General features: G+C 39.2%; 1 protein-coding gene across 5 annotated transcripts; it reads left to right on the top strand.

Annotated features, from left to right (window-relative positions):
• The first annotated feature begins 1115 nt into the window (after positions 1 to 1115).
• On the top strand, positions 1116 to 8034 carry HDA9 (histone deacetylase 9). 5 transcript variants are annotated; one of them, XR_015977483.2, is made up of 15 exons: positions 1116 to 1307; positions 1679 to 1791; positions 1883 to 2000; positions 2397 to 2471; positions 2573 to 2792; positions 2982 to 3045; positions 3446 to 3538; positions 3653 to 3761; positions 4194 to 4243; positions 4317 to 4407; positions 6481 to 6551; positions 6628 to 6758; positions 6856 to 6954; positions 7236 to 7302; positions 7719 to 8034. XR_015977483.2 is itself a non-coding variant. In XM_008790162.5 (14 exons), exons 1-14 carry the CDS (start codon positions 1271 to 1273, stop codon positions 7805 to 7807), a joined length of 1296 nt encoding a protein of 431 aa, XP_008788384.1. In that variant the 5' UTR covers positions 1116 to 1270; the 3' UTR covers positions 7808 to 8034. The 5 variants fall into 5 exon arrangements, 1 of the variants encoding a protein (XP_008788384.1); XR_015977482.2 differs by having other exon boundaries at positions 6628 to 6954; XR_015977484.1 differs by lacking the exon at positions 7719 to 8034 and having other exon boundaries at positions 6839 to 6954; positions 7236 to 7264.
• The last annotated feature ends 3424 nt before the right edge of the window (positions 8035 to 11458 follow it).

Genomic DNA, 11458 nt, shown 5'->3' with positions numbered 1-11458 from the left:
CCTTATACGACGAATAGTTCCTTTCCGTTGTCTCCAGTGGAGTATTTTTTTATAAAGATAAGCATGCACGACGTGGCTGGGCGCACGGTCAATGCCCATTCATCATACTTGCAGCTTGATGCACCGTCATTCTGATTAGCTGCGTGCAGGACCATAGTGGTGCTAAATGATAATTTTTTGGTGGTCAGGGATGATTTATTCATGTGCAACGTATGGGTAGCTTTTAATTGATTATTTTACTCTATTTTATTATATAACCAAATTTCTTATTTATGTTTATGTTGTGCACTGAATGCTTTTTTTTTTTTTTTTGGCATTAATGAGACCAACAAGACGAAACAGGGTGAAGTTAAACTCCAGTTCATGTATCTTCCCACCAACCGACTTTCAATCTGACTATTACCGTTTCATCCTCGATAAAATGATTAGGACAGAAATTTTGAAAGTTTTGCTGTCTTCGGCAAAATAAAAAGAACTTCGAAGAGTTTTTTACAATTATGAGATCCGGCATGGGCTCTAGAAGGGGTTGTAATACCAGTGGGGTGGGGGATAGGTAGCATTTTGGAGGATATTCATCATCTGATGGTTCTGTACTAGCTTTGTTCGATTCATAAATCATAATAATTTCAAAATAGATATAAAAAATAATAAGAATCATTTTAAATCTGACTTAAATATATATATATATAATTTTTTATAAATCTTCTCAAGAAAGAAAAAAAAATCCCACCTCATCAGGCAACTAGGGATACGGTTAATGGCCTATGGGACCCATATTTGACCCATTGGTACCCTTAAGAGTTACGCCCGCCCCTAAGTCGTCCACGCGAGTTACTTACATTAATCATTTCGGAGCGGCGGAGCCACACCGTCCGTGAGCCCGCTCGTTACGAAAACGAATCCTAATGTCCGACTCGACCCGCTTTCCCAACTAATTCTGTGCTATTGGACGAATAGCAGCGCCACTTCAGTACACGTTTTGCCTCGTTCAATCTTTACTGTCCATTTGCGGGACTGGCGTGAACGGACGGTGGAGAACTAACTTACTTGGCTCGAAACAGAGGGGATCCAAACTCGTTTTTTTTTTAAAAAAAAGAAAAAAGAAAAAGAAGGAAGAGGAGAAATCCGTCGCTCACGAAAAAAGCCCTCCCACAAGCTCTGAATCCCCTTCTGGTCCCTTCCACGGTTCCACCCAGGTTTCTTTCCCCAGAACCTCTTCCTCGAAAGCTTCCGTCCCATGGCGAGCCTCTCCTAGCACCAGGCCTTCAAGATGCCGTCCAAAGACAAAATAGCATACTTCTACGATGGTGAGTTCCTCCTCTTCCCTTATAGCTAGAAATCTCGAATTCGAATGTCTTTGTTTCAAAACAAGATCAAACCCTAACGCGTTTTTTGCTTCGACGTGAAAACTTTCCATAATCTGTGCCAGTTCTTCTATAAAGACCACAAATTCACTAAGGTTTATAGTAATATCATCTTAGGGCTTTGTGCCGTTATATTGTTTCACTCTTTCTCTCACCCTTCTGAGGTGCCTAGGATTATAGTCTGCTGTTTGTTGAGAAATTAACCCTTTCTTATTGAACTAGTTAAAATATATTTTTTGTAATGTTTTATTAGTACTCCTTTCAAAAATCTGTATAACTATACAACCTTATCTTCATGCGCATGAATTTTGCAGGAGATGTGGGCAATGTTTATTTTGGACCAAATCATCCGATGAAACCACATCGACTCTGTATGACGCACCATCTTGTGCTCTCATACGAGCTTCACAAGAAGATGGAGATTTATGTGCGTCCTTAGAATTTCTTTTCTTTTGTTAATTTCAGGTGTTCTTCTTGAAATTTATGCTGTGTTCGATAATTCATTTTTACCTATGCAGCGGCCGCACAAGGCATATCCAGTGGAGCTTGCACAGTTCCATTCAGCAGACTATGTGGAATTTTTGCATCGGATTACTCCTGACACACAACATTTGTTTGCAGATGAATTAGCTAGATGTATGGTGAACAAAATAATAAGACATTTTTACCTTTGTTTCTCGTAGCACTTCATTTTGCATTGCATGGAGCATGCTAGTCATATGTCCGTCTACATTTTTCCTACCAATATGCGCAATAAAGATGAATATTGCACGGATGAAGTACAGAAAACCCAATGTTGCTCATTAATTTGGTGGTGGTTGATGGATGCTGGTTTCTGGAGCTTTGCTTTCCTTCCCTAGTGAGATAGAATCTCTTCTTTGTACACTTAGGAAACGTACTAGACATTAATGCATTAATGTGGTTCCATGCATTAAAATTATTTCATTTTGTCTTTTCTTTCTGATTATTAAGATCATTTTATTTTTGCAACTTGATTTTGGCTGTTTATCTCTGATAAATATTTTCTACCAGATAATCTTGGAGAAGATTGCCCTGTGTTTGAGAATTTGTTTGAGTTTTGTCAAATTTATGCTGGTGGCACAATAGGTAATATTAGGTCTTTACTGGCTGGGACTGTTTTTTACTCTCTTTCGTTTTCTTTAGGTTATTGCTACCATTGAATTTCTCTAACCTCCATGTTCTTGTAGATGCTGCACGAAGACTGAACCATCAGCTCTGTGACATTGCTATAAATTGGGCTGGTGGTTTACACCATGCCAAAAAATGCGGGGCATCTGGCTTTTGCTATATTAATGACTTAGTGTTGGGAATTCTAGAGCTTCTTAAATTTCATGCTCGAGTTTTATATATTGATATAGATATTCACCATGGTGATGGAGTTGAAGAAGCTTTCTATTTCACGGACAGGTAATGATATTAATCTAATTTAAAATTCAGATATAGATGTAAACTGAATTTGTCTTTGGAATATGGTATCCCTGAGAGTTTCATTGATGAAAATATTTGGACATCCAAGGAAGATATGCATTTATATCCTGCCAACATGTATTCCAGAAAGAGAATTAAAATTGAAGTTTAACAACTTATATTAAACAGGGTGATGACTGTAAGCTTCCACAAGTATGGGGATATGTTCTTTCCTGGAACAGGTGACATTAAGGTAATCTTCTCCTGCCCTAGTTTCTATTTTGATAAAGATGTGGATATTTTTTATGTTCATGGTGCAACAATTGTCTTTAAGCTAATCGTCTTCATCAATCCTTGGTGTTGTCAAATAAATATTATAGGTTTAGATTTATCATTTATGTGTATTTTTTATAAAGTTAAAGCTAAATATGAATCCTGTGAGCATCTGGATTTGTATATTGTAGGTTTATTATGTAAGATAAGTGTCATGGTTAAACTTAAATCTTTTGCCCATTATTCTTTTTTACCTGTAATCTGTTTTTTGCAGATGCCCTGCTTTTCATTTATCCCTTTACCCTCTTTTCTTTTTGCAAAGACTACTTTATAAATATTTACATCATAGTGATATTGATAGGGTTGTCTGTCATTCAAAGGAAATAGGTGAAAGGGAGGGAAAATATTATGCCATTAATGTCCCACTCAAGGATGGAATAGATGATGCTAGTTTCACTCGACTTTTTAAAACAGTAAGTCATGAGCCTGCTTTTGTGACTCATTAAGATGCAATAATGCACTAGTTTCAAGTCAATATATTATGGTGTTGGTGGTACTTGGTTCCTCACAGCATTTAAATCATGTAGATTATTGCCAAGGTTGTTGAAACATATCTACCAGGTGTGATTGTTCTTCAATGTGGAGCTGATTCATTGGCTGGAGATCGCTTGGGTTGTTTCAATCTCTCCATTGAAGGTGCTGATCTTCTTTTAATATGTTTTTCTCTGCTAATAGCTTATTTAATTCAATAAAATATGTTTAGTTTCCTTGTTAGAACCAACATCAACATTGTTACTTGATTTGTGATTCTGTAAACAATGGTCCTTTTACTGGTATTCTTGCAATTTGTAAGATACATATGGTGAGTAGTTATAGTCTGTAATATGTTGCAAAACCTTTATTTCCCATTATGTGGTAATCTATTAAAGAATAAAGTATTTTCCCCTGTAGATTGGAAAGGGGTGTTGATAGGTGTTATCAAAGGGAAAAAGTAACTCAGGATTTAGTTACAACTTATAAATCAGTATTCAGAAATTGTTTTGTTTCTTTTTTAAAGTGTTTCTTAGTGTTATTTTGTTTGATTTCTTGGATTTAATCAATCAGTGTTTACTGATGCATTGCTAACAGGGCACTCTGAATGTGTCAAATTTGTGAAGAAATTCAATTTGCCTCTATTGGTAAGTCTGGGTACCAAATGACTCTGGTTGTTCTGAACATTTTTAGATATCGAAAATAATTCTCTTTCTGCAGGTAACTGGAGGTGGAGGTTACACAAAAGAAAATGTAGCTCGCTGCTGGACTGTTGAAACTGGGGTTCTTTTAGACACTGAACTTCCAAATGGTATGTTAAAGTTTTTAATTCTTCCATCTTATATCTTGATGAAGCAGAAGTAGGTGTGTAGAATGCTAGAAAAAGCGAAAATGAGGAAAAACTTTCTAGATGGATTAAAAATGAGCTTAGGCCAAAGAGCACTGGTGAAAAGGGAGCTGCAAATCAGGCTAAATGTTTGAAAAAGAGGAGGCAAAAGAAGGCATCAGTGTAAGTCATGAAAGAAAAGGGTTCTTGTAAGATACCTTCAATGTTGGAGAAATTGTACACCAAAAGGCAATATAGGATGCAAATAGCAAGTTCTTATGGGATTGGCTTGACATTTTGTACTGGCCTGTTTGGTTGCTACTAACTTAATATGCTGGGTGATTCAAGTTTCATGAAGCTGGATTTAGAGTGGTTTCACTTACACTGTCAAGCGTTACACCAATATATGCTCCCATCTACCCCCAAGTCCTGCAATTTTTACCTACAGTTTTGGCCAGATTGCAGCACTGGGCCGGTTTTTGAGGCTCTAGTTTATTGTGACTTTCCATCTACGATTAAACAAACATTAGACAAGGAGCGTAGCAGCAGTTGGACTAGCTGGCTGCCCACCTCCTGCAACTCAGCACACCCACCAATTCTATGTTTATATATGTGTTTGCGACTTTCATGTTGCCTTGATACTGTCTGTAACTTACCGGCACTATCCTTTCAGTTGTCTCAAAAAATTTATGAATTTCCCCGTCCATAGTTTAATAAGGGTAAGTTTCAAATTGTTCGAGCTACTCAAGCCCATCATGATTTTCATACTTCTTGAGTGTCGCCCTTCATTTCCATGGTCTGGTCCTTCTTCAGAAGTTTAGATGCATGTTACCAAGGTCTTATACAGTTTTCATTGTACTTGATTCCATCTTAGTAAAGCATAGTCTAGTGGCTCCAGTCTAAGTTGCTTGTGATGATACCATAACAGTGGTTCTGCATCATTTTAATCTCCATGGTTCAATCTATAATTGTATATACTTCATGGATTTACCGTGCATCCACCTCATCATTCATATTTGCTTCAATAGATCATACCGTATGCACCCTGGCTGTTTTAGTCTGGATATGTTTCAATTAATAGGGAAGTATGGTTATAGATTCATAATGATAACCGACAAGCCTCATATCTTGTCGGCTTGCCTTTGAGGGTCGTAAAGCAATTTTTCTTTCGAGGTCCCTGTTCGCTTATATTGAAGAAAATAAAATATCCTGTCAATTGAGGTTCCTGATGCTGGATTAGAGGAAAAGGCTCCATTTGTCTGCTATGAAATGAATCAAGTACCAATCAAAAAGGAGAACAAAACTTGGTAATTTCTGAATGTGGCATATATATATATATATATATGGAGAGAGAGAGAGAGAGAGAGAGAGCTAAACTTGGCTACACTCGTGTAGATCTCTACTCGGATCCAGTCAAGTTTATATTAGGCAGTGGGGTCCTGTATCAATGATCTGACCATTAGATGTGTTCTACTACCTCTAAATTGCTTACATACTAGAATTCATGCAATTTGGAAACCTCTAACCTATACATCAAACGGCCAAAAAATTGGACAATCTAAATAACATCAAATTATATATTTTTTTTTGATCACTTGATGCATATGTTAGAAATCTTCAATCACATGATGGTTGATGTGTAAGCAGTTTAGAGGTAGTAGATTATATTCAACTGCTTGGATCATTGATATAAGACTCTCATTGCTCGATCTAAATCTGACTAGATTTGAGTGGAGTATAGCCAATTCCAACTCTCTCTCTTTCCTCCCTCTCTCTCTATATATATGTATATATTTATATGCATATGCATGCATGCATGCAATGTATGTATGTTATTGGCAACTCAAAAAGGCATGCAAGCAATACATCATTAAATATGCATAATTAGTATACATGTATTGTCTCTATTGTATTTGCAACTCAAATAGGCATGCAAGCAATATATTATTGAATATGCATAATTAGTTTTGGACTTTTTCGCTGTTCACTTTCATTCAGTTGGCGCTTACTCTACCAGATAAGTTTGTAATCCAGGCTTGCGCATTTTATTACTTGCAGAAATTCCAGATAATGAGTATATCAAATATTTTTCCCCAGATTACACGCTGAAGACACAGAATGGCAATATAGTAGGTTCTTTTTTTTTTTAACTTTTCATCCCAATATCTAATAGTTTCATGAAAATTAGTGGGTCCTGAATATCAGGTGTACGTCTCTGCCAAGTCAATCATCCACTTTGTAGTCAAGAATGAGTCCAATCTCGATAAGTGGACCTCAGTGAAATTATATGACTCTCCATCTCAGCAGATCTAATTGATTTACTTCCAACTTGTTTGGCAAGTGTTTGAACATTCATTACGACAGAGATTGCACTATTCAGGATCCTTTGGATGGTCACATGTTTTAATTCCTTTAGTTTTCTTAATGGAGCAGGAGAACTTGAATAGCAAGTCATATCTCAGCACAATAAAAGTGCAAGTTCTGGAAAGTTTGCGGTGCATACAACATGCTCCCAGTGTTCAGATGCAAGAGGTGATTATCGTTCTTCTGACTTGGGATTATATTGTTCTGTGGCTTTTCCAATTTAAATTTAGGTTCCACTAGCTTCTTTTCAGAATGTTGCTGTATGTATATCTTAATGTAATGATTGAGCATGCCTGATTGCCATCCATTAGTTTCTATCTTTATGAATATCCAGATACAGGCCCTACAAATGATTTTCCATTAGTTTCTTTCTTGTTGCAGTAATATTTAGTTTTGGGGACAGAAAAGATAATCACCTGTAAATATTTATATGATGACTCATTTTGCAGGTTCCTCCAGATTTTTATATCCCAGATTTTGATGAAGATGAGCAGAATCCGGATGAAAGGGTTGGCCGTAAGTAAAATATCTTCGCAGCAGAAATATTAAATGGATTCCTTTCTTTATATAACTGCAAGCATATATTTAATTTGTCGAGAAAGGCCAATAACAAACACAGCAATAGTCTCCATTTTTGTGTTTTTATATTTCAGAAAAATGCACAAGTTTTTTTCTAAAAGATATTTTGAAACAAAAAAAAAGGTGTGCCTTTTCCATATTTCTTTGCTTTAAAACGTTTTCTGTTTAATTAATAACTTTTATTTTCCCTTTTAGCACTTTAATTTTTCTAAGACTTCTCTACTTCTTACCATGAAAACATTTTAGGATCTATATTTAACCTTTGTTAAATCTTGTGTCTGTTCTCATGGAAGTTGCTGCGTTCCTTATCATGTGATCCTAAAACCCTGCTTTCTTGTCATGTTGTTATTCAGAGCATACCCAAGATAAGCAAATTCAGCGAGATGATGAATACTATGATGGGGACAATGACAATGATCATAACATGGATGATGGTCTGTAAATTTGTTGTGATTTCTGTTGTCTTCTGCTGCATACAATCGTTAATTTTACTTCAAAATTTTCATTTATGGGACAGCCTGCTCTTCTGTAGGAAAAGTTGTTTTGCTTACATTTCTATGAATACATGTATGATTTAAGGTCCTTTAAATAGGATACAGATTGAATCTTGTGAACTGGTACTCGACAATTATTGCAAGTGTTATCATAATTTTCTTTTCCTTTTTTTAATATAGTTTTGCAACTTTCTTGTTTAAAATTTGTACATTCACAAGTGAGAAAAGATGGATAATTATTCAGCTTTTTTATTAAGTTGGTGGATCATTGTGGATGAAACTCAATTAGGACCTGGACTGAGGGTGGTTTACTCAATTACCTGTCTAAGTGCTTTCTTTTTTGGTTTGCTCTGTTGAGCTTGGGATTCTGCTGGTGCTTTCTTTGTGCAAGCATATATCCCTTCAGATTTCGGTGCAAAATATTATTTTGTATGAAACCAACATTCGTTCTATCATTCGGATGAGTCATTGCGATCTATCGATTTGCAGTGGTAGGAATCTACTTGAAGCCAGCTAGCAGATAAACTCGTGTGTCAGGCCATTCCTTTTTGTGGGACATCCAGGTCCTTCGGGCAACAAAGCACTACAAGCACCGCCATTCCAGAGACTTGAAATAATTATAAAATGCTTGAATGTATTTATATAGGGAAAATCATTTTTTCCACTGCATTCTTCCTTCTTTTTACAACTAGTACGGGAGCACTTGCATTGCATGTGTAAAACAGAAAAAATAATTATTTATTTTAAAAATAATATCTACTTATGCTACACACCTTTGATTGATAAAAGAATTAATTATTTTAAATAATTGATGAAACCAAATGAATGTACAAAAAAAGAGAGAGTCTTATTTTAATTTGATAAACATTTTTATGCATGATTTGGTATTTGTGTGTGTACTTGTATCTTCATGAGAATAATCATCTTTTAATGTTGTTTGTACTTGATATTTTCATATAAATAAAACATTTATATTTGCAGTTGGTTACATGACATGTTTATAAAATTGACCATAGCAGTACTTATAAGTTAAAAATTAAATTAAAAATTATTAAAACGCATGTATAACATGACTTCACATTTTCCCATGAATTATTTATTAAATTCAAATTTTTGTATGAAGCTTGTTTAGTTCCACGAAAAGCACCATGAAGTCTTGATTTCGTATAAACGGCTTCCCTATCGCTATACGCCTATGAACCTACGAGTCATCTGACCATGATTACACAGATCTTTGGACTACCGAGGAGGAAACAAGGAAAAATTAAAAAGACAAGAGGGTCTTGACCCACTTATTCTTGGCCCTGGATATATTGTTACGCGAAGGGCAAGAATGTACATCGGCTCCAAATATCGGTGAAGAGAGCTGAAGACTTTGGGGCAGTTCTAAATACACCCCCCCTATTGCTCAGGACACCCCCCAAAAATTTAAAAAAAAATACCCAAACTAACCTTTAGTGTAATTACCATATTGCCCTTAAAATTTTCTCAGTACACCCCCCTTCCTCCTCCTCCGTTTCGTGCTCCGTTCGGCACTGGATCGCCGAACAAAATGCTTCTGTTCGGCTGAACGGTGCCGAACAGAAGGCTTCTGTTCGGCGATCCAGTGCCGAACAGAAGGCTTCTGTTCGGCAACCCTCAACCGAACAGAATCCTTCTGTTCGGCGGAGGGGAGGGGAGGAGGGGTAGGAGGGTGGGGAGGAGGCGGCGGAGGGGGGAGGGGTAGGAGGAGGAGGGGGAGGTGGAGGAGGAGGAGGAGGAGGAGGAGGGGGAGGTGGAGGAGAAGGGGGAGGAGGGGTAGGAGGAGGAGGAGGAATGGGAGCACGGAGGAATAGGGGGTGGAGGAGGAGGCAAAGAAGGGGGAGAAGGCGGAGGGGGATGCAGAGTAAGAGGGGATGGGGATGGGGGGCGGAGGTAGAGGGGTGGAGGAGTAGGAGGAGGGAGGAGGGAGGAGGAGGAGGAGGGTGAATAGGCGGAGGAGGAGGGGAGAGGGATGAGGGGGAGGCAGAGGTGGGCGGGAAGAGGGGGAGGGGGAGGAGGAGGATGAGGAGGGGGGAGGAGGAGGAGGCAGAGGCGGGGCGGAGGAGGAGGGGAGAGGGATGAGGGGGAGGCAGAGGTGGGCGGGAAGAGGGGGAGGGGGAGGAGGAGGATGAGGAGGGGGGAGGAGGAGGAGGCAGAGGTGGGGGGTGGGGAGGGTGGGGGTAATTTAGGAATTTTTAATTTTTTAGGGGTGTCCTTAGCAAATGGGGGGGTGTGGAGAGTATTTAATTTTTTTTTAATTTTTGGGGGGTGTCCTGAGCAATAGGGGGGGTGTATTTAGAACTGCCGAAGACTTTGGGGTAGTTCTATATACACCCCCCCTATTGCTCAGGACACCCCCCCAAAAACCAAAAAAAAAATACCCAAACTAACCTTTAGTGTAATTACCATATTGCCCTTGAAATTTTCTCATACACCCCCCCCTCCTCCTCCTCCGTTTCGTTTTGAAAAGAAAAAAAAAAAACACCCCTCAAACCCCCCTTAAACCCCTCCTCCCCCGTTCCCCCTTCTCCCTCTCGTCGCCGGCATTCTCCCGATCTCCGACCACCTCGCCGGCTTCTCCCGGAACCACCTCGCCGGCTTCTCCCGAAATTTTTTTTTTTCACGGTTCGTGCTCCGTTCGGCACTGGATCGCCGAACAAAAGGCTTCTGTTCGGCTGAACAGTGCCGAACAGAAGCCTTCTGTTCGGCTGAACAGTGCCGAACAGAAGCCTTCTGTTCGGCAACCCTCAACCGAACAGATCTGTTCGGCTGCACAGTGCCGAACAGAAGGCTTCTGTCCGGCACTGTTCAGCCGAACAGAAGCCTTTTGTTCGGCGATCCAGTGCCGAACGGAGCACGAACCGTGAAAAAAAAAATTTCGGGAGAAGCCGGCGAGGTGGTTCCGGGAGAAGCCGGCGAGGTGGTCGGAGATCGGGAGAATGCCGGCGACGAGAGGGAGAAGGGGGAACGGGGGGGTTTTGGGCGTTGGCGAGGTGTTTTGGAGGGGAAGAGCGGGGTGGGGGGGGGGTTTGGGGGGTGTAGAGAGCAATTTAGGTGAGGGGGTGGGGAGGGTGGGGGGTAATTTAGAAATTTTTAATTTTTTAGGGGTGTCCTTAGCAAATGGGGGGGTGTAGAGAGTATTTAATTTTTTTTTAATTTTTGGGGGGTGTCCTGAGCAATAGGGGGGGTGTATATAGAACCACCCAAGACTTTGGAGGTCCTCAAAGTGAACACGTCACGCAACAAGGAGTTTAAAGGCCAGGAGTTTGGATCGTGACAGCGATACTTGTCAGTTGTCACAATGTCACGGAAAGATAATCCGATAACGATCTATTAAGCTAAAGTTTAGGTGCTCCAGAGAAATGTTTTTCCTTCATTTATCCAAAAAATAAAGCTACAAGACAGAAATGATGTTCCTTGCATGCTGTTGTTATTGGGGGATTCTTAGAAGTTGGTGGAGCTGGCAATTGCCATCAAGGCACTATAAAGGTTTTTTTTTTTTTGGAGAAATTATATCCTATATAGTATGCACGATATGATCATATATGCTAATAATCATAAATGCTCGTTTCTGTAGC

Source organism: Phoenix dactylifera, chromosome 4 (assembly GCF_051530095.1).
Source record: "Phoenix dactylifera cultivar Ajwa chromosome 4, Ajwa_hap1_PhDact_Kaust_v1.1, whole genome shotgun sequence".
Classification (NCBI taxonomy): domain Eukaryota; kingdom Viridiplantae; phylum Streptophyta; class Magnoliopsida; order Arecales; family Arecaceae; genus Phoenix; species Phoenix dactylifera.
The sequence above is the reverse complement of the archived record's forward strand: the minus strand, read 5'-3'. Positions and strand labels throughout refer to the sequence as shown.

Coding starts and splice junctions, on each gene's coding strand:
- HDA9 (XM_008790162.5), top strand. CDS start 1,271: ATGCCGTCCAAAGACAAAATAGCATACTTCTACGATG. Junction 2,472..2,572: donor TTATGCTGGTGGCACAATAG/GTAATATTAGGT, acceptor ATGTTCTTGTAG/ATGCTGCACGAAGACTGAAC. Junction 3,046..3,445: donor CTGGAACAGGTGACATTAAG/GTAATCTTCTCC, acceptor TGTCATTCAAAG/GAAATAGGTGAAAGGGAGGG.